Below are 17,986 nucleotides of genomic sequence, written 5' to 3'. Positions count from 1 at the left end.
CTTCTTCTCATAGACATCTGCTCAACTTATATGACAAAGATGCCTTCCAAAGAATATACAAACAAAAGTTGCGAGTGTGATTGCGGAGAATGGAATCCAAAGCCAGTCAGTGGCAATTCCTCTTCTACAGATATGATCGCACTTAGTAAGTTCTTCGATTCAAGAGAGTTTATCTATCGGTCATTCAGTAACTTTGGATTGGGTCACCAATCTACAACTTGTAGTGAGCGTTCTTTTCGGTCTTGGCATGATGTCAAACACTTTCATTTACTCTTGTTGGGATGAAATCGTACCGTAAGTGCATTAAAGTTTTGCAGTGTATCTCTATTACTATGATTATGCGATGATTGTGAATAATGTTAGTAAAGTACAATTTCTGATTCCTTTTATCTCTCAGTCGACACACATTTTCAGTAATTTTCCTTATTGGCATATCGATTTCTGCAGCCATTTTTTTGACTGATGAGCCTACAGTCTCACCACACGGTACAATTTGTCCTAAATTTAGAAAAGATCGATGGAATCCAGATCAACAAACAAGTAGAACTATTTTTGCTTCTTTCATCTCGATTAATATGACATTGTTCCTTTGGATCAATGTCACTCTTAGCAATTTCGGTAGTCGTAATTCCTCAAGAATCCTTAATACAACCGTTGATCTCAATGATTTGATCTCAAAGCATTCCGAAGTGGTCTTGGACAAGATTATGAAGGAACTCGATTGGATCAAAATTATCAAAGCCGCTTTCAGAGCTGCAGTTGATCAACACCACCAAGCTAAATAAGCAATACCCATGCGACGACACCAAATTTCAAAAGTTATTTGGAAATGATAAAGGATAATTAATAAGAATATGTGTTCTCGATTGTGAAATCCATTATGAATGACCTGTATATACATCATGAATGCAAATGTTGAAGATTCCTTGCTATACTCGCCCAAATCGCAGAGACTGATCGTTGATGAAATCGGCTATGAGAAAGATGGTACCATCGAGTTTTTCTATGATTCTACAATGAGTAGAGCAACCGGTCGTCAGGAACCACCGGTCAGAACAGCGATAAACGAGATCTTGCAAATGATATCAGCGATCAGCCATAAGACTAAATAGTCCGACATATGGAGAGGGGTTATTTAGCTTACTCGATAATAACTTCTATCATACATTACCCTCTGAAACTCCTATTCACAGTCATCATCCTCATTTAAGCACCGGCGGCTACTGTTTATATTCAGCATGTTTATGTAGTTTTAATAGATTCAAGCTAGTCCACACCTTAGTTGACCTTTATGAGGATACGGCTCAAAGCCGATCAAGTTAGTTTATTCTTCGGTAAGAAAAGAGTTTGATCCGATGGCTTTCATCGGGTACCTTCTGTTCAGTGTATATGACGTTTCCGACAAGTATGAAAAGTAGTCGACCATACTTAGACATCCCAAATGTTATCCTGGGTTCTCATATATTGTGGATTGCGCGGTTGATTCTTGGAGAGCAGTATACGATCTTGCATTGTCCAGCTATTTTTGCAGAGCGGCTAAAGGAAATTGGACATTGAGGATATTGCTAGGCAAATTTTGTATCAAATAGTTGATTGAATATCTAAGATCTTTGTGAAATAGCTATGTTCAGTCAGTGATAGTAGCTAGTAGCGTATGGTAAATGTGATGTTGTACAAGTACAAGCAAGCTACTCGCTTAAATATTTGAGCGGAATCAAAAAGCTCTATCCATCACACCGGTCAATGCCGCCAGACTGCGCGCGCCAGTGAGACATTTCACCTAACATCGTTTTACCACCGTAGAACCGGGAAATTTCCAAAAAACCCCTCGACTTCAAAAAATCATATCTCGACAACCCCTCAACAAAAAATTAAAGCCCTTGGTGGGACTCGAACCCACAGCCTTTCGATTGACTCTTAAAGATCTTAAAAGTCGAATGCTCTAGCCGATTGAGCTACAAGGGCTGTTTGATGTTAAGTGGTTTGATAACTCAATGTGAAGAAAAAATTTACAGAAAGTTTCATGTATAAAACCTGGTTTTTTCATGTAGTTCCTCACAGATAGAGGTTTTTCAGGTCATTTAGGGGAAAAATCAGAGTCAAAGCTGACTTGACGGATTTATCCTGACGTTTGAAAGTCTGTAGGTATCATATTTCGAGATATTCTGCCACTAGTTCTACCACTACTACTCGTTATATCGTTTTGCGGTAAGACTGATTTTTGCCACCCAAATTATGAGCCTCGCATGATAACGTAATAGATAGATAGATAAAGCTATTAAAGCGGTGTTGCACATGTCCGACGGTAACCAACAACGTCACTATATACTTATTGCCAAGTCGTAAATATACAAGTTCCCATTTATTGTGATTCAGCTGCTCTATTTACCAACAAAGCGAAAAGCTGTCAAACACTGTATCGATCCACCTCACCATGTCAAGCTCATTCGCACCTCCAGCAGGCCCACCTCCAACAAACAATGCAGCATCGAACACAACAGCAGTACCGAACGATGAAGATCCATTTGATCCACCTCCAGCATATACACCTTCAGCCGCTCATTCTGCACACGGTGAAACTAGTTTAGATGCAGGCCCTTCTCGAATGGATTTTTCTGGTCCACCTCCATTACCAGATAGGTTAACGCAGAATATCACTGGTGTTGGTGTAGGTTTTGGTAGACGACCAGAACATGAATTAGGCTCTCAGCAAACAGGTCAAACTCATTATAATCCACCACCGTCATTACCGCCCAGACAACCATCTACATCCTATACAGGTGGCTTCAGCTCGCCCGTTGGTCCACCGCCGTCAAAAGAGAACCCGCTCAAGGATATTAGTAACAATAACGCAGCAGGTCCATCAAGACCACCACCTCCACCTAGTCATCCTCCGCAAAATCAAGATCTCTCGCCGACAGAAATACCTACACCGGGTAGACCGTTATTATGGAAAGGTCAATTATTAGTGTATCCAAGAGGATTCTGGTGTCACAAGTGTAATAATACAGGCTACAAGGCTCATGATCCATCGAATCCGCATGAGGCTGTGAGTAACACTGAAACAGAGCTTTCTCGTATTGCTTTAATCCTCGTTTCCGGATAGTACAACAAGGCAGCTAATTTGACCATATGACCATAGGATTGGAAGAAATATGGTAAACCGTACAACTCAGCACTGTCCACCTCCTATCTACACTCAACCAGACCAGATGCGAATGCATCCACTTCATTTTCAGCAAATTTCCAAAGACCTTTGCCTGCATTACATCAACCACCACAGCAGCACAATCAATATGGCCATTTACCTCCTCCACCTGGTGCGTGGAATTCGTATCCAGGTCATCATGCTCATCAACAAACTCCATATCGACCGCCGCCCCCGCCCCAACACCATATGATGAACGGTCCATATGCTGCGCCGGGTCAACAGATCTTCATTCAAGGTGGTCCAGGTTATGTACCACCAGGAGCTCTCGTTGTAGGTCCAGGTGATCCGAGAATTGGTGGAAGGTAAGTTCCCTCTGTCCAGTTGGTCAATCTGAGTGTTGTGAGGGTTCACTCGAACGGGATACCCAGCTTATAGAAGGAAAAGAGCTGATTCATATTGTGTTGTATTGTATAGACCATGTTACAAATGCGGTGGATCAGGTCGAGAAAGCGATTTTCTATTCGGTTTCGATGTGGGAAGGTGTTATACATGCCAAGGGGTAGGCAGAATCTTCTGATTAAGATCGGTATCGATCGCAACGAAGCGACGCTTAAACCGATCTGAATACATCGTTAATGTCACAGAATTAATGGGCTGGCGCACAGAAAACTTACTGTAAACATAGTAGAATTGCAACCACCATAAGTATGTAAAGAAGAAGTAAGATAAGAACGTCGGTAACTGCAAAGTACATCAACTACATCAGCTGTTCATACTTTTTGCACCCGAAAAGCCGGTTTTCATTACCTGTCAGGCCATTTCGAATCTGATCAGACTTTGACTTGATATCGATTTCTGGGATATCTTCCTTTCGACCGTCGAGAAATTTTTGAGCTTCTTCTGTAGGAAGTAAGTCCGAACGATATACCTGTTATAGTATTAAAACATAACACTAGCAAACCACGAATCCTTTTCCGACTTACTACAGGCAGACCGTTATCTGTCTCGACATCAAGGGATGCAGGACAAGGAGGAAGTTGAACTTGATCAGTTGTGTTCAGTGTCAGCAGCACTCCTTCTAGCTCTCGAGGGAATCCTTGTTTCTTGTGATCTAGGAGGTGCTTGGCAACGAGTACAAAGAGACCCGATAGGTCTAGTTCCCCTGTCCTGTTGATTCAGTCAAACGACGCGGAGTACCAGCTCGCATATCTTGCAGATCGATTTTACCGTCAGAAGCCCATATCGTTGGTGCCACAAAACAATGTTCATAACGATGAAGTATTCCTAATGCAATATTCAATTCGGCTACGAATGGCAGGAATTAGCTGAGATGTGTATACAATGAGTTGGGAGAAGATACGGAACACTTACTGAAACAACCCTCATACTGATCAATTCATTTCATTTGGACCAGAAGACACAGCTGTTAATAGGAAATATGCGGAACTATAGTACTCATATAATTAAGTAGATCATATCTATACTTACTTCTTTCAAAATTCGGTCAAAAATGGTCCGTAAATTCTCATTCTCTTGTAAGCTTGAATCCAGTGCTTCAATGATTGGAATTGATGTATACAACTGCTCTAACGAGTTGTAACCGTATTCCCAAGCTTCACAAAGCTCATATCTGGTGCAACTGGATGAGATACTGAACCCACGTAGCCAAGGATCTTTACAGCGCTGTGAAGTAGTGTTGGTTATATCATGATAACAACCCAAGAGAAATACAGACAAGCTGTTTGATGGTGCACTGGTATAATCGAGTGGAAAAAGTGAAGGAAGACTAATGAAATATCGACAAGCTGGTGTTTCATAATTTTTTGCAACTGCTCGATAAGGAGGGTCGAACGTGTCTTCGATGAAATGAGTAGACTTGGTCGATTCTTTCAGAGAGTCAAGAACTGCCACTGGTAATTTGAACGGCATGTTAGGTTGATCAGCAGAGCTATGAAGTGTCTCCATATTGACTTATAGATTGGTGACATCTATGCAAAGGATAATTCATACTGCCAAAACGTAGAACAATGCACGACATTGCCATGTATGCAGCTAAGTATGATGCATTCAATTCACTCACGATGTGATAGAGGAGACATGCTCGTATGACTACTTTGTATCACTTGCATATATGTATGCTTAATCACTGCACACGCAAGAACGATCGATTGAATTTGATCCCGGTATTGTCGATGGTATTACAGTATATATGTAGTGAATTGACGTCACGCACGAGATTTGACTATAAAGAAACTGAAAAAAGAGAATATCACTAATTCTGTCTCACTTTCTCTGCTTCTTTTGTAGGTCACCTTTATCTACTTTGAACAGTTGCATCGGTAGAGACCCTTGTAAACTCGCAACAGACAATGCCCAAACAGAGCAAATCATCAGCATCAGCTGGAACACGTAAAAAGAATGCTAGAAAATCAGCAAAAGTGACAGGTGAAGATCCTGATCAAGTTGAAGTTAAATCTGGATTAAAACCACAAAGGGGACAAAAGAAATTATCAAAAGCACAAAAGAAAGCTTTACCTAAAATAAAACAATTTATACCACCTCCAAAACCACCTGCACCACCTATACCTGATCCATTAGATGGTTTAGGTTTAGCACGAACTTTACCTGCAGAATTAGTTGTTATACTGCGAAGATTAGGTAAAAAAGATGATATAACTAGAAGAAAAGGTTTAGAAGAATTGAAAGACAATTATATATCTCCTTTACTATCGAAAAATGGAGGAGAAATAAGTGAAGACGAAGAATTGGATAAGGAGTTGAAAGAAACTGCTTTGTTATCTGCTATACCTGTTTGGGTGAGTTATTACAAGCGCAGAATCCCCCAATATACTAAAACCTTTTTACTAATTGAATTTCCGTAAAACAGCTACACAACCTTGCAAGTTTACTTCAATCACCTTTTCATCGTTCTATAGCTATACAAATACATTCAGACCTCCTTTCCATTCCTTCGATACGTACTTCTATTGTAGAAAATCTATCTTTGTCGTTATTGCCTGGAACCCAAGTAAGAGATATCATCGGATCATGGGTGGTAGCTGCTTTAGAGGAAGGTAGAAGAGCTGGAGGAATAGGTTTGAAATCGTGGGATAACTCAGTATCTTGGACCATACCATCTGAAAAAGCTGAAAGTGGGGAGGCAGCGGAAGCAAGTTCAAGTGATACAGAGAAGATCATTTTATTCCAACATCTAGGTGATTTAGTTGAATATCTGACACTGTCTATACTTGATCCTTCAACCTTACATGACAACATACACCCTGCACCTGTATCATCAGCACCTGTAAGTACACCACAAACTACTCAGAAGAAAGGTCAGAATCAGAATCAAAAGGGTGGTAAAGGTAAACCCACACTAGCTCCTACATCTGTCCGACAACCTGTAGTTCCTCAACCAACAGAAGACAACGAAGTAGTTGAAGAAAGACTGGCCAGGTATAGAGTAGGTGGATTGGTAGGATTGAATTACCTACTACAGCAATTATCAAAATACTCTATCTCATCTTTACCTGAAGAATTAGTCAATTTGATTAGAAATCCAGGTTTATGGCTATCTTTATCACCTGTTTCAGCGGAAAATCCAGATCAAGATCAAGATGAGTCAAATAACCCAGTACCAACTCAGCCACCAATTAGAAGAGCAGCTTATTCAGTATTAGCTACTGTAGTAGAACATTTTCCTGAACAACTAGAAGAGAAGGAGACATTAAATATGCTCTCTGATGCTGTTTTGGGCAGCTGCTGGCTAGAAAAGGAGGGAGTTGTATGGGAAACTGCTACCATGGCCATTGCAAAATTCATTCGGAGTAAGCTCAAGTCTACTTGTCAGCACGACTGACTTGTTGTTGTGAAAATAGCTAACTCTACATCTTCTAATCTTCTTATCGATAGAATGGCCCGATTGTTGGGCAATTACTCAAAACGCTACATCTCGTCGAGGCTCAGCTCAAGAGAAAGATTCAGGTCATGGAGATGGTGATGACCAAGAAAACGTTGACGAAGATGGTGATGAAGGAAGTGACGAAGATGAGAGTGATGACGAGGCGGAAGACAACGCTCAGCTGGATGAACCAATAGATGACAAAAATATCACAACAGTCACGACCTCTCCGTACTACGCCAATTTCCTTGAATTCATTTCTACCATATGCCCTTCGATCCCGCATCTCACCTACCCACTGTTGTTGGTGGTGATCTCTACTCTCCCCTCTGACCTTCTCCCATTGGCCCCTTCACCTTCTTCACAAATTCAAAACCTTTTCTCTTATTTATGGGCACCTGTGGACTCTCGACTACTATCTACTCATTCACTACCAGGTCAACAATCCGCTTTCCAAGTATTCTTGCAGTCCATGTTAGACTGTACAGGATATTTAATCAGTAAAGCTTGGTCGACAGAAGAAAGTAAAGACACCGCTTCATGGTTAGTGAAGACACAGCTGGGTGAAAGAATATGGAAGGAAGGTGTGTTGGAATTTGGCGGCAAAGGAGGTAATCGACGTGCTCAAAAAGGTGCAAGTCAAGAAGTAGAAGCAACACTCTTCGGTAAAGCTCTAGGAAGGTTGGTAACGATAGATCAAGGATTAGCAAATGATCTTTCTAGAATCATCAGTAAAGATGCATTGGAAGCAAGCTTCTCCGCAGATCTCGCGAGTTCTGTCTTACCAAGAAGTGTATTCATCCTTTCCGCTCTCAACAATTCAACTGAAAATGATGTTGTAACTTTAACAGCTGAACGAATCATTGGTCAATTAGCGGATCAGGCTGTAGATATCTACCCCAAGTCAATATCTGGAGAAGGCGTTTCTGTGGTCACTTTGACCGAAACACTGGTGCAGCTAATAAGTCAATATCCACAGTTGGTCAAAAGTGAAACCCAAAATGTAGGTGCTTAATGGTAAGATGTAATTGAGTAATCGCTGATGACCTTCTCTATCAGTCGTTGGCCAAATCTGTTGACTCCAACAACGCAGCACTCTCATCTTTACTTCCTCCTGCCTTGTTCACTTCTCTTTATAATACAGTTCATTCCAACTTCAGCGCAAGTCAAGCTACTCTCCAGCAGTCCCTTCTTTCTCTTTTACAATCAAGTCAAGTCGAGTCCAGCAAGAGATTCGCTCTGACTCAGAGTCTTCTTGAAAACCCCTCAAACGGCCTGCTGCAGCTTGGTGCATTAGATAACATAGCAACAGAATCCACTGAGCTCGCGCTTGCTTCAAATTCACCTGAAGCTACTGCCACCGCTATCTCATGCTTGAAATCGACAGATCATATCTCGAAAGATGCGTTAAACGAAGTCCTTGCTTTAGTTTGTACAGCAATTCACGACTCAACAGAGAAACTCCTTACTGGACACGACTTTTCCGAAGACACCTTGCCTACCTCAGCTTTCAAGATATTTGCAACATACGCCATTGACCATCTCGATGAGGTAATTAAATCAGATATCTGGATGCAAAGTCTTATATCGGTTCACCATGTGATATTCCTGTTACCTCGTGTACCAGGGCACATCGCAGTTGCATTTGGTAAAGATCAAGATTTAGCTCGATTGTGGGCTAAGACTGGTCAATTGGATGAGGTAGACAAGAAATTGGTCTTAGATAAAGTACACGAAGCTTTGAGAGAAGGCATTCGACGCGTTGATGTAGAGGTAGATCCAGGAATTCTCATAGACGTAGCTTTGGCAACTACAATAGGAGAAACCAAGGCTCCTTCAGTGCTCGAATTATCCAAAGTACTTCTACCTTCAACAGATAATCTTGTAGAAGGGTTATCCGCTCACACATCTCAGCCTTCCCACCCATCTTTACCCATCATTGATCCGCTTGTTCCGTACACTTCCGAAATCATATCAGATGTTTCGTTAGAATCGGACTTTGACCTTATTGGTAGATCTAAAGCCGCTAGATGGGCAGAGGCTACCGTATCACTTCTACGAGCGGATCGTCAACTAGTAAATCATCAACCCGCTTTGCTTCAAGTTGCTTTAGCCGCATACCAATTAACAAAAGACGCTTTGTCCATACCTGGTTCTTCAAGAGGTCTTTATGCCCAATCAGCATCGATTGTTCATCTTACAGATTTAATAAGAGAAGTAGAAGGTGCTGTATCTTACGCTTTGTCCTTTGTCGACGAAGCACCATTAGCTTGGCATAAAGATACAGTGCAAATTCTCAAATCAGGTTCAATGCCAGATAATGCGGATCTATTGCAAAAGTTATTGTCTGCCTTGAAAGATGATATCGTCCAAAGTCAAGGTGATATAAGTGCTAGAAGTTTCAGAGATATCCTTAGTAAACACCTAAGACAAAGTGGATCAGGTGAAGCTGAAGCCGAAGTTTGGTTAAATTACGGTATGAGCTTGATAGATAAAGGTAAGCTAAACTTTCCTTATACATCCATGTAAATGAACTTTCCTAGCTGACTTTAGAAATGATAGCTCCACAACTCGCACTAGCGATCATTTACGCTATCAAACCTCTGTTACTGGATCATAAAGCATTCGCGCTAGCTCAAAATCGATTAGCAAATGCTTTAACATCTGTGAAACCTACTCCTGCAGCAGTAGCTAAACAAGGAATACCATACATCAGATTACTTATAGCATCCGCTCCACCTGCAGACGCAGCATCAGTTTTTTTACCCCAACAAAGAGCTATTTTCGTTCTGCGACATATCAATTCTTGGTTGACTGCTGATAGCGAAGACGAAGAGGAAATGCCAGAAGAAGTTGAATATAGAATAGCTGAATTGGAAACTGCCTTAGCACCCATTGTACAAGATCTATCAGGTGGTCACTGGGATTCTATTTTCGATCTGCTTGAAAGCTCTTTAGAGGTAAGTATATATAGAATTCGAAAAATTCCAACTTCATAGTGCCGTGCTAATGAACATTCTCTGATAGGGCTCATCGCTAGAAGATCCCCCAACTACTTGCCTCCTTCATCAGTCTTTGTTATTGCTGCAGCAAATTCGCGATCTATGTCAAACCAATAAAGCGCTACGTGCAAGTTGGACAGCGAAGGATGAGCACATGAAAGCCATTCTCCAGCTGTTCTTACAGTGTCGAACAGGTAAGTCTGTCCAAAATTAAGATTTGAGACTATCGCTCACTTGCGACCCTTTCACATTCTGTTCGTTTCTAGCACATTCGAGTCCAATAGCAATGATTCAGAACCTCCTACTTGATTTATTAGGTGATATACCAGAAAAAGTTATGGAGAATGCTTCTTTAGGTCAACTAGCCGATCTCATCCACTTGTCAAGTTCGTCAGCGGTGCAAAGTGCTTCATATCGAATTTTGAGCAGAGTTGTCAAACACAATACTCTTGCTTTGGTCCTTGAAGTGGAAGCTTCAGTTGCTGAAGCTGAAGAAGGACATCAACATAGAACTATAGAATTACCCCAGGACTTGGTCAAGATCGTTGGTGAAGGTCTTAAGATTGAATGGTTGACTGAGATTGAGATACATACAGTAAGTTCACTACTGACAGGTCCGAGAGCTGGCATGCTTATGCAATAATTGCCTTAGGTATTGGGTCAGCTTCTTGCTTGGTTGGCTATTCTTGACCATTTCGAAGATGCTGTGAGTGTCACCGATCGTTACAGTTATGAGCATAAGCTGATGGTCTACCATAATTACTAGTCTCGATCTCTTCGATGGGCTTACCTTGATCAGCTCAACTCTTCCAAGTTGCTCACTGAAGGCTTAATACCGATGTTATTTGCGATGTTAGGCGTTTCAGAAATGGGTGCTTGGAATTTCCCTGCCAGTCAATATGCCGTCGATGAGTTTTACCCAGAGTGTAAGTCATCTATGAGTTTACACCGAAGGCGCGTGAAAAACCTGATCTGACGTTGTTCCTGTAGTACTTGATCCTGAGGAATTAGCGGATCTTACGCCTCTAGCGTCTTACCTATTCTACAGATCTTTGGCAACTATACCATCGGCATTTAGATCATATTACGAAACAATAAAATCCAAACAATTGTCAATGTCAATGTTAACTTTTGTTTCCAAACATTATTCACCTGTAATAATTAAACACGAATTCGAACAGTTGAGAGAACCTTCATCAATTGCACAATTGAATGAAGAAGGATTAAATGTGAAGATTATCCAAGGTGGTGGAGCAACTTTAGCTGCTTCATCATCTGCAGGTGGATCTTCAGAAGCTATAGCAAGCTATATCATCGATGAACAACCTATGGAAATTGGTATTAGATTGCCGGCAGAATTCCCTCTAAAAGCCGTAGAAATTAGAGATTTAAGAAGAGTCGGTGTACCTGAAAATAAATGGAGAGGTTGGTTAATGTCCGTTCAACAGACTATCACGTCAAGAGTAAGTCACCGACATCGTCTCTCTTCATACCATAGATGAAAAGGTATTTTTTATCGAAGGTAAACTAACAATTCTATCTGTTTTATGGATTTTACAGAATGGTTTGATCCTTGAAGCTTTAACTGTGTTCAAGCGAAATGTGTCGCTTCATTTTGAGGGTGTAGTAGAATGTGCGATTTGTTATTCGTGAGTTGCAGTTTTAACACAGAGTAACGTTAAAAGGCAAAGAACGCTAATATATGAAATTTACCTTTTTGCAGAATCATCTCATTGACCGATCGAACATTACCAACTAAACCTTGTCGAACTTGTAAAAATCGATTCCACGCATCTTGTCTATTCAAATGGTTCAATAGTTCCAATTCAAGTAGTTGTCCTCTATGTAGAGCTCTATTCTAAGTCGGCGATGTTTTCCTGGTTCTTCTGTTCTATATAGATAAAAGAGACCAATGATGGAGTTTGACAGGAAAGGAATTAATGGAAGTGGATGTCCAAGTAGTATGAATATAGGAGTATCATAGAACACATACATCTGTGTAACGATAGATCATAGTATAATTGAAACAAAAATGCATATATTTACAATAAAATACATGGCACCTTTACTATTATCAACTCTCTTGGATTAGATTGTTTCATAGATCTTCTACTGGCAGCTATTCCGAGGAATATATCATATCTTCCTCGATGACTCCTATCACAGCAGGCATACTTGCTATATACCACCATTCTGCTCGTCCTGCTGCGTTTTCCTCTTCTTCCCTTTACTTTCTGTACCATCATTCGGTATCTGATGATTTTGATTATTAATATTTGTAGATTGTCTACCTCTACCTCTTTTCTTCTTTATCTGTTCAATTGGCGTATTACCACTTATAGAATTCCCTTCATCATTTTCATCACCATCATCATTTTTATTATTATTAGAATTAGAACTGTTATTACCTCTTTTAGGTAAAGAATGATGTGAATCTCTATATTTTGTTAAATAAACTCTTAAAACACCTTCATAATTATCAAATCCTAATGATCTCATTGAAGTTAAAATATCTTCACCATTTAATGTTTTTCTTTTCTCATTTAAACATTTTTCTGCTGCTTCTGATGTCTTGAAAAAGTATTAATAAAACCAAATTATAAGCAATTTAGTATAGTCTTCTTTCGCAAAATGAATATTCTAGATCGATGATTTAAAAATATATAAGATGATAATGCTATATATATAAAACTCACTATAAAAGATATAAACTCAGAAACACATTCTTGTACACATTCTTTAGCTTCTTTTGATACTTTTGCTGAACCAGGTAAAGAAGTTTTCATTATTCTAGCTACATTTGCTATCTAATTAAAGGGAAAGAATCATCAAATATATGACATATCAGCATAATTCACACATTATACTTTGTTTCAAGTCTATTCACCGGCAACCATCTATCCTGTTCTCTAAATTCCTCAACTTGTGCATCTGTAAATGGTCTATTTGAAGATTCTGGATCTACATCAACTGATTCATGTGGTCCATTCCCTATAGGCGCTAAATGTGGTAATTGATGTGATGAAGAGGATGAAGATGCTATAGGATCTGCCATATTTACTAACCCCCTTAGACGTGAGAGTATAATTTGGAAGAATGAGAAGTTAAGATTGGATGGTGATTTGTCTTGATACCCTGTGTGAAAATAATATCGAGTTAAGAGGTATTGATGTTCACTCCAGTGATACTCGTATACTTAAGGTCAACAGAGAGAGTTATCGAAGAAGAGAATCATGTTTATGGTTAATGATCGGTGAAAAGCGGCTACACTCGGCCGAGGACGCGATATCTTATGGTGGTTATCTTCGATCGCAGTTAGCCGTAGTATTGTTGTTATGGTTAGTTGACAGCAATACAAAGGAACGTCATTTACACATCATCAACAAATCAATCGATACACGATATCATCCTACAACACCAACTACTTCTGATGGCCAATTATAGATGATACAAATCAACAGCATTTATCACTCCTACTCGCTGATATTGTGTAGTGTATAATTGAATCAACATGTCAAGCTCAAGTTCCCGTCCCAAAGTGAATTTACGATCAACAGCTGTCAAGCGAATCATGCAAGAAGCTTCAGAATTAGCAAATGCGGATATTGATGAAGATGGATTCGTAGCTGCACCGTTGGAAGTGAGTAAAGAGAAGACTAGCAATAAAATACTCTGTCCATTTTATTTTTTATAGAAATCCCTATTGAGCTCTGCTTCTCGGTTTGCTGATCTAATCTTTCGCGCTCAGGACGATATATTCGAATGGCATTGTACGATGCGTGGAGTTTCAGGTAGTGAATATGAAGGCGGTGAGTGGGCAGAATGAGACCAAACTATCATATACTATGCATAAAGCTGATCTATAGTACTGGAATTTAGGTCTATATCACCTTAGAATACTCTTACCACCAAGTTATCCAATGTCCGCACCTGATATAATGCTTCTAACACCTAATGGTAGATTCGAATTGGGTAAGAAGGTGAGATCTTTTTCGGCGAGAGACTCATAATCATAAATCATGCTGACGTGGAGATACACCGAAAAAAAAACAAAATAGATCTGCATAGATGGGTTAACAAGTTTTCATGCTGGATCATGGCAACCTGCATGGGGAGTTAGAACAGGTAGGGTTGGTAATTCGACACAATATATAGCTATTGAGCTAACCTTTTATGATTTGTTTGACTATATCATATAGCTGTAGTAGGTCTAAGGTCATTCTGGATGCAAAATGGTGAAGCATTATCAGCTATTGGTGCATTAGATTATTCAAAAGATGAAAGGAAAAGATTAGCTAAATTATCAAAGGATTGGAAATGTTCTAAATGTGCAATCAAAAATTCAGATATAATACCTGTTTCATCATCGTCAGTCCCAGATGATAGCGTCAAAATCGAGCATGAAAATGGACAGAATAGCCACAGCATAGATGAAAACAGTGATAAAATCACAGAAGAGGTTCTGGATGAAGATCACAATGAGAACAATTCAAATCCCACATACCATAATGATCAAAATACTACTATACAGACAAATGATGTATCGATAGATCCTAATTCACAGGAAATTCCTTCTATTATATCATCAGTGACAACATCTCCAACTACTACATCTAATGCTCTCGCAACCAATTCGTCTACCCAACCTTTACCTGTCGACATCATACCGCCCGGGCTAGAAGATTCATCGGCTACACGGCCAAATGCGATCAAGAAGGCGTTGACCTCTGATCCTACATCTCATCAAGAAGAGGAGAACCCAACTGATATAGAGCCTTCATCAATCACGCGAGAACATCAAGAGATTGCTTTTGCTTCATTGCTGCCGACACCTACTATCCCCATACCTGAAGAAGCTCTATCCGCAGTACACGCAGAAACACCTGCCAATGTAAATACAACAACCCAAGCGATCCGCACTACCACCACCCAAACGTCACAAAGAAGTCCTGTTTTCTTCTTGTTAGATTCACTCATTCTAGCTGGAGTTGCTATTTTAATAGGTCTAATAGCCAAAAGAATAGCTTAAATGAATTCTACTGTAGTATCACACAATATACCATATTTCTATACGTTTCATCATCGGACAATCCGCTATCAAATCTTATTCCTGCCTTTACATCCTGTTGCTATATTTTGTTTATCTGAGTTGTCACCTCCATTTTGTGTATGGACGTTGTAATTTCATGCATTTCATATCAAATAATCAATATAACCGTCACATCGCGAAATGATCTGCGATGTGAAGGAAAAGGAGAAGAAGAAGAAAATAGGTTTCTACAACGATAACAATAGGTATATATAAGAATCAATAAACAAGCTAAAAAGCAAAAAACTACTTCAACATTACAGAGCGTGTACTTCAAAGACGGCCAGAAGATATGTTGACGTCGCTTGCCTACACTGAGAAGAAAGGTTGATCACTCCTTTGCTGTGTTTGTTGTTGTTGATTTTGGTTTTGCATTTGACCGAAAGGATTATTTGCTCCAAATCCTTGAGCACCAGTTTGTTGCACCGCTACACGATTTGAACCATGGAATTGTGAACCAACGGGAATACCTATATTATGGAAGCATTTGTGTTAGTACACAGACTTCATTCAAAAACCACCAACAATTATCGCAAACCGGATCTTGCTTTATTCTTCTGTCTGCCTGTTATTTCTGTTATTAATAGAAACTCACGTAAATTGCCAACATTACCGAAAGTATCTAAACCATCTTCTCTACCTCTAGCTAAAAGAGCAGCTAAACCTGAATGTTCACCATCATCTTTTTTAGGTTGTTGAGGTGCTGTCCAAGCTGGTTTGGCGGTTTGTTGAGGTTGTAAAGGTTGTTGAATTTGTTGAGGAGATTGTTGTTGTTGTACGACAGGTACAGGTAAGAAAGAAGATTGTTGTTCAGGTTGAGGTGAGAAAGATGTTTGTTGTGGTTGAAGACCTCCAGCCGGTGCAAATGGGTTATTTGATTGGTATCCTGTAGGTTGAGCAAATAATGATGTATTTTGTTGTTGTAAGAATTGTTGTTGTCTCATGTATTCTTCTTGTTGCCTTTGTTGCTCTTGCAACATCATTTGCTGCCTCATATACTCCTCCTGTTGTTGTTGTTGCTGTTGTTGTTGCATGATTTGAGCGTGGAAGGGCTAAAAAGGTGCAAAATGAGTGTCTGAGTTCCATTCTTCGTTTGTTCCAACCTAAAATGAACTTACGTTGTAAGATGTATACTGAGGTTGCATTTGTTGTTGTTGACCATATCCTACATCCACTAAAGGCCATCCTCCTGTTGGCATCATATTTTGTTGGGCAAAGAGATCCGGTTGTTGCTGATAAGCGTTGTTAGATTGCCTAACAGAATAGCTCATACTCATCAGCTGCTAATCATGATGGACAAGTTGCTGTTCTGATTGTTTCCTTAAATAATCTGGAAATCACAGTGATAAAATACTCACATATTCAGACTATCATCGAATAAAGCGTTTTGATTACTATCATTTACATCTTTCTTCCTTCTTTCTTCATCTTCTTCTGATAATCTCATTGCTCTCCTTAAGTCATCTTCTTCTTTTGTGATTTGTGATCTTCGTTTAGCTTCATCTTCTGACATTCTCTTTGATTCTTCAATTGCTTTTTGTAAGTCATCTTCCTCATTTCTACTTCGACCTGGTCTTGGTCTGTAGGCAACAATCCAATTAAATTCAATTTAGTTAAGAATTGCGTATACTATAATTAAGGATTTTTGCTTACTTTGGAGCTTCTCTAACTGGACTTCTAGGTTCACCATAATCATCGTGACCTTTCAAACCACTATTTTCAATATTACCTAACATTCTATCTCTCATTGCACCTCTTGATCTTCTTTCTTCTCTTAGCCTAGCATCATCTTGTAACAAATTCGTTATGTCTTTGGCTTTTTGTCGAACGTTTGCTCCAACATCTTTACCTGTTTCATCTACATATACGAATTCTTTCAGTGTTCTGCAATGCCAAGAGATAGATCAGTATAATGCATTATGACTTCGTCCATTATTCTGCCGGAGTTGTACTCACTTGACAATATAAATGTTATCTTTGAAATAGATAACAACGTTCTCTGATCCTGCGTGTAAACAATAATCCAACAATGTCAAAGCTTTGAAAACATGTCTCCAATTCTTTCCTTTATCATTCAATCTTTTATCCATCATTTCCATGATTTCGACAAAATCGTTTCTACACAACAATACTAATCGTCAGTTGTGATCATGTAAGAAGGCTTTGATAAACTGACTGATTATATGTCATTTGAGCGATTTCATTCATCTGTGCACCTGAAGGTCCCCATGGATCGTTTGAAGTAGCATCTCGTACTTTGGTTTGCATATCTGTATAACCTTTTGTATAATTTTTGGCCACTCGAAGAGCTATTATTAAGGATTTTTATCAGTATAGATGAACGACGATAATTTGCTGTAACGATAATGTAGCTCACCGCCTCGACCACTGCGCAAAGAGGATGAGGCGAAAGTCAGCAATTGTATTGGACAGACGATAAGTTGCGTCAACTCACAGATGTTGTAGTGAAGCTGCCATGATGATATGTGTGGAATATCAAGCAGTGTGAAGTGTCAGTAAGCTGGAAGTAACGATATGCTGTAAGCCAAGATATGTTAATATGGATACGATCAACAACAACAAGAATATAATGGATGATAAACGGGAGTACAAGGAGGTGAAGGCGAAAGCTCGGTATAGGTAATATAAGATGATCAGCGTCATCGTATGACTACGTAACATTACTTCTTATAACTGCCACATTGATGGAATTATCGCTTGACGCGGTCGGAGATATGAACATATAGATATAGATAGAACAATGAAGTTTGGGAATTCACTTTTTCGTGTCTAAGGGATAGAGAGTGCATGTTCAACGACAAAGATAGAGACAAGGTTAAATA

The 17,986-nt window shown here is 39.6% G+C and overlaps 6 protein-coding genes and 1 non-coding gene across 7 annotated transcripts; 4 read left to right on the top strand and 3 right to left on the bottom strand.

Moving 5' to 3' along the window:
• Positions 1–39: 39 nt before the first annotated feature.
• L201_005621 (uncharacterized protein) lies at positions 40–785 on the top strand (the record flags this gene model as incomplete). Its single annotated transcript, XM_066221350.1, has 3 exons — positions 40–145; positions 225–294; positions 398–785. 3 exons carry the CDS (start codon positions 40–42, stop codon positions 783–785), a joined length of 564 nt encoding a protein of 187 aa, XP_066077447.1.
• A 1,090-nt stretch (positions 786–1,875) lies between these two features.
• L201_005620 lies at positions 1,876–1,965 on the bottom strand. The gene has a single exon. It is a non-coding gene; the product is annotated as a tRNA-Lys (tRNA).
• A 469-nt stretch (positions 1,966–2,434) lies between these two features.
• L201_005619 (uncharacterized protein) lies at positions 2,435–3,728 on the top strand (the record flags this gene model as incomplete). Its single annotated transcript, XM_066221349.1, has 3 exons — positions 2,435–3,049; positions 3,143–3,513; positions 3,626–3,728. 3 exons carry the CDS (start codon positions 2,435–2,437, stop codon positions 3,726–3,728), a joined length of 1,089 nt encoding a protein of 362 aa, XP_066077446.1.
• Positions 3,729–5,520: 1,792 nt separating this feature from the next.
• L201_005618 (uncharacterized protein) lies at positions 5,521–11,916 on the top strand (the record flags this gene model as incomplete). Its single annotated transcript, XM_066221348.1, has 12 exons — positions 5,521–5,967; positions 6,039–6,978; positions 7,064–8,055; positions 8,112–9,549; positions 9,615–10,012; positions 10,080–10,248; positions 10,321–10,649; positions 10,707–10,760; positions 10,821–10,980; positions 11,045–11,517; positions 11,615–11,703; positions 11,778–11,916. The coding sequence occupies 12 exons, from the start codon at positions 5,521–5,523 to the stop codon at positions 11,914–11,916; spliced, it is 5,628 nt and encodes a 1,875-aa protein (XP_066077445.1).
• A 316-nt stretch (positions 11,917–12,232) lies between these two features.
• Positions 12,233–13,109, bottom strand: L201_005617 (uncharacterized protein; the record flags this gene model as incomplete). The annotated part of the gene is made up of 3 exons (XM_066221347.1): positions 12,233–12,625; positions 12,751–12,861; positions 12,942–13,109. 3 exons carry the CDS (start codon positions 13,107–13,109, stop codon positions 12,233–12,235), a joined length of 672 nt encoding a protein of 223 aa, XP_066077444.1.
• A 456-nt stretch (positions 13,110–13,565) lies between these two features.
• On the top strand, positions 13,566–15,083 carry L201_005616 (uncharacterized protein; the record flags this gene model as incomplete). Its single annotated transcript, XM_066221346.1, has 5 exons — positions 13,566–13,694; positions 13,803–13,863; positions 13,934–14,034; positions 14,113–14,179; positions 14,254–15,083. 5 exons carry the CDS (start codon positions 13,566–13,568, stop codon positions 15,081–15,083), a joined length of 1,188 nt encoding a protein of 395 aa, XP_066077443.1.
• A 369-nt stretch (positions 15,084–15,452) lies between these two features.
• On the bottom strand, positions 15,453–17,621 carry L201_005615 (uncharacterized protein; the record flags this gene model as incomplete). Its single annotated transcript, XM_066221345.1, has 9 exons — positions 15,453–15,613; positions 15,739–16,195; positions 16,262–16,397; positions 16,502–16,723; positions 16,797–17,027; positions 17,100–17,261; positions 17,320–17,452; positions 17,521–17,531; positions 17,599–17,621. 9 exons carry the CDS (start codon positions 17,619–17,621, stop codon positions 15,453–15,455), a joined length of 1,536 nt encoding a protein of 511 aa, XP_066077442.1.
• Positions 17,622–17,986: the final 365 nt, after the last annotated feature.

Source organism: Kwoniella dendrophila, chromosome 7 (assembly GCF_036810415.1).
Source record: "Kwoniella dendrophila CBS 6074 chromosome 7, complete sequence".
Classification (NCBI taxonomy): domain Eukaryota; kingdom Fungi; phylum Basidiomycota; class Tremellomycetes; order Tremellales; family Cryptococcaceae; genus Kwoniella; species Kwoniella dendrophila.
This window is presented reverse-complemented; position numbering and strand designations above follow the sequence as displayed.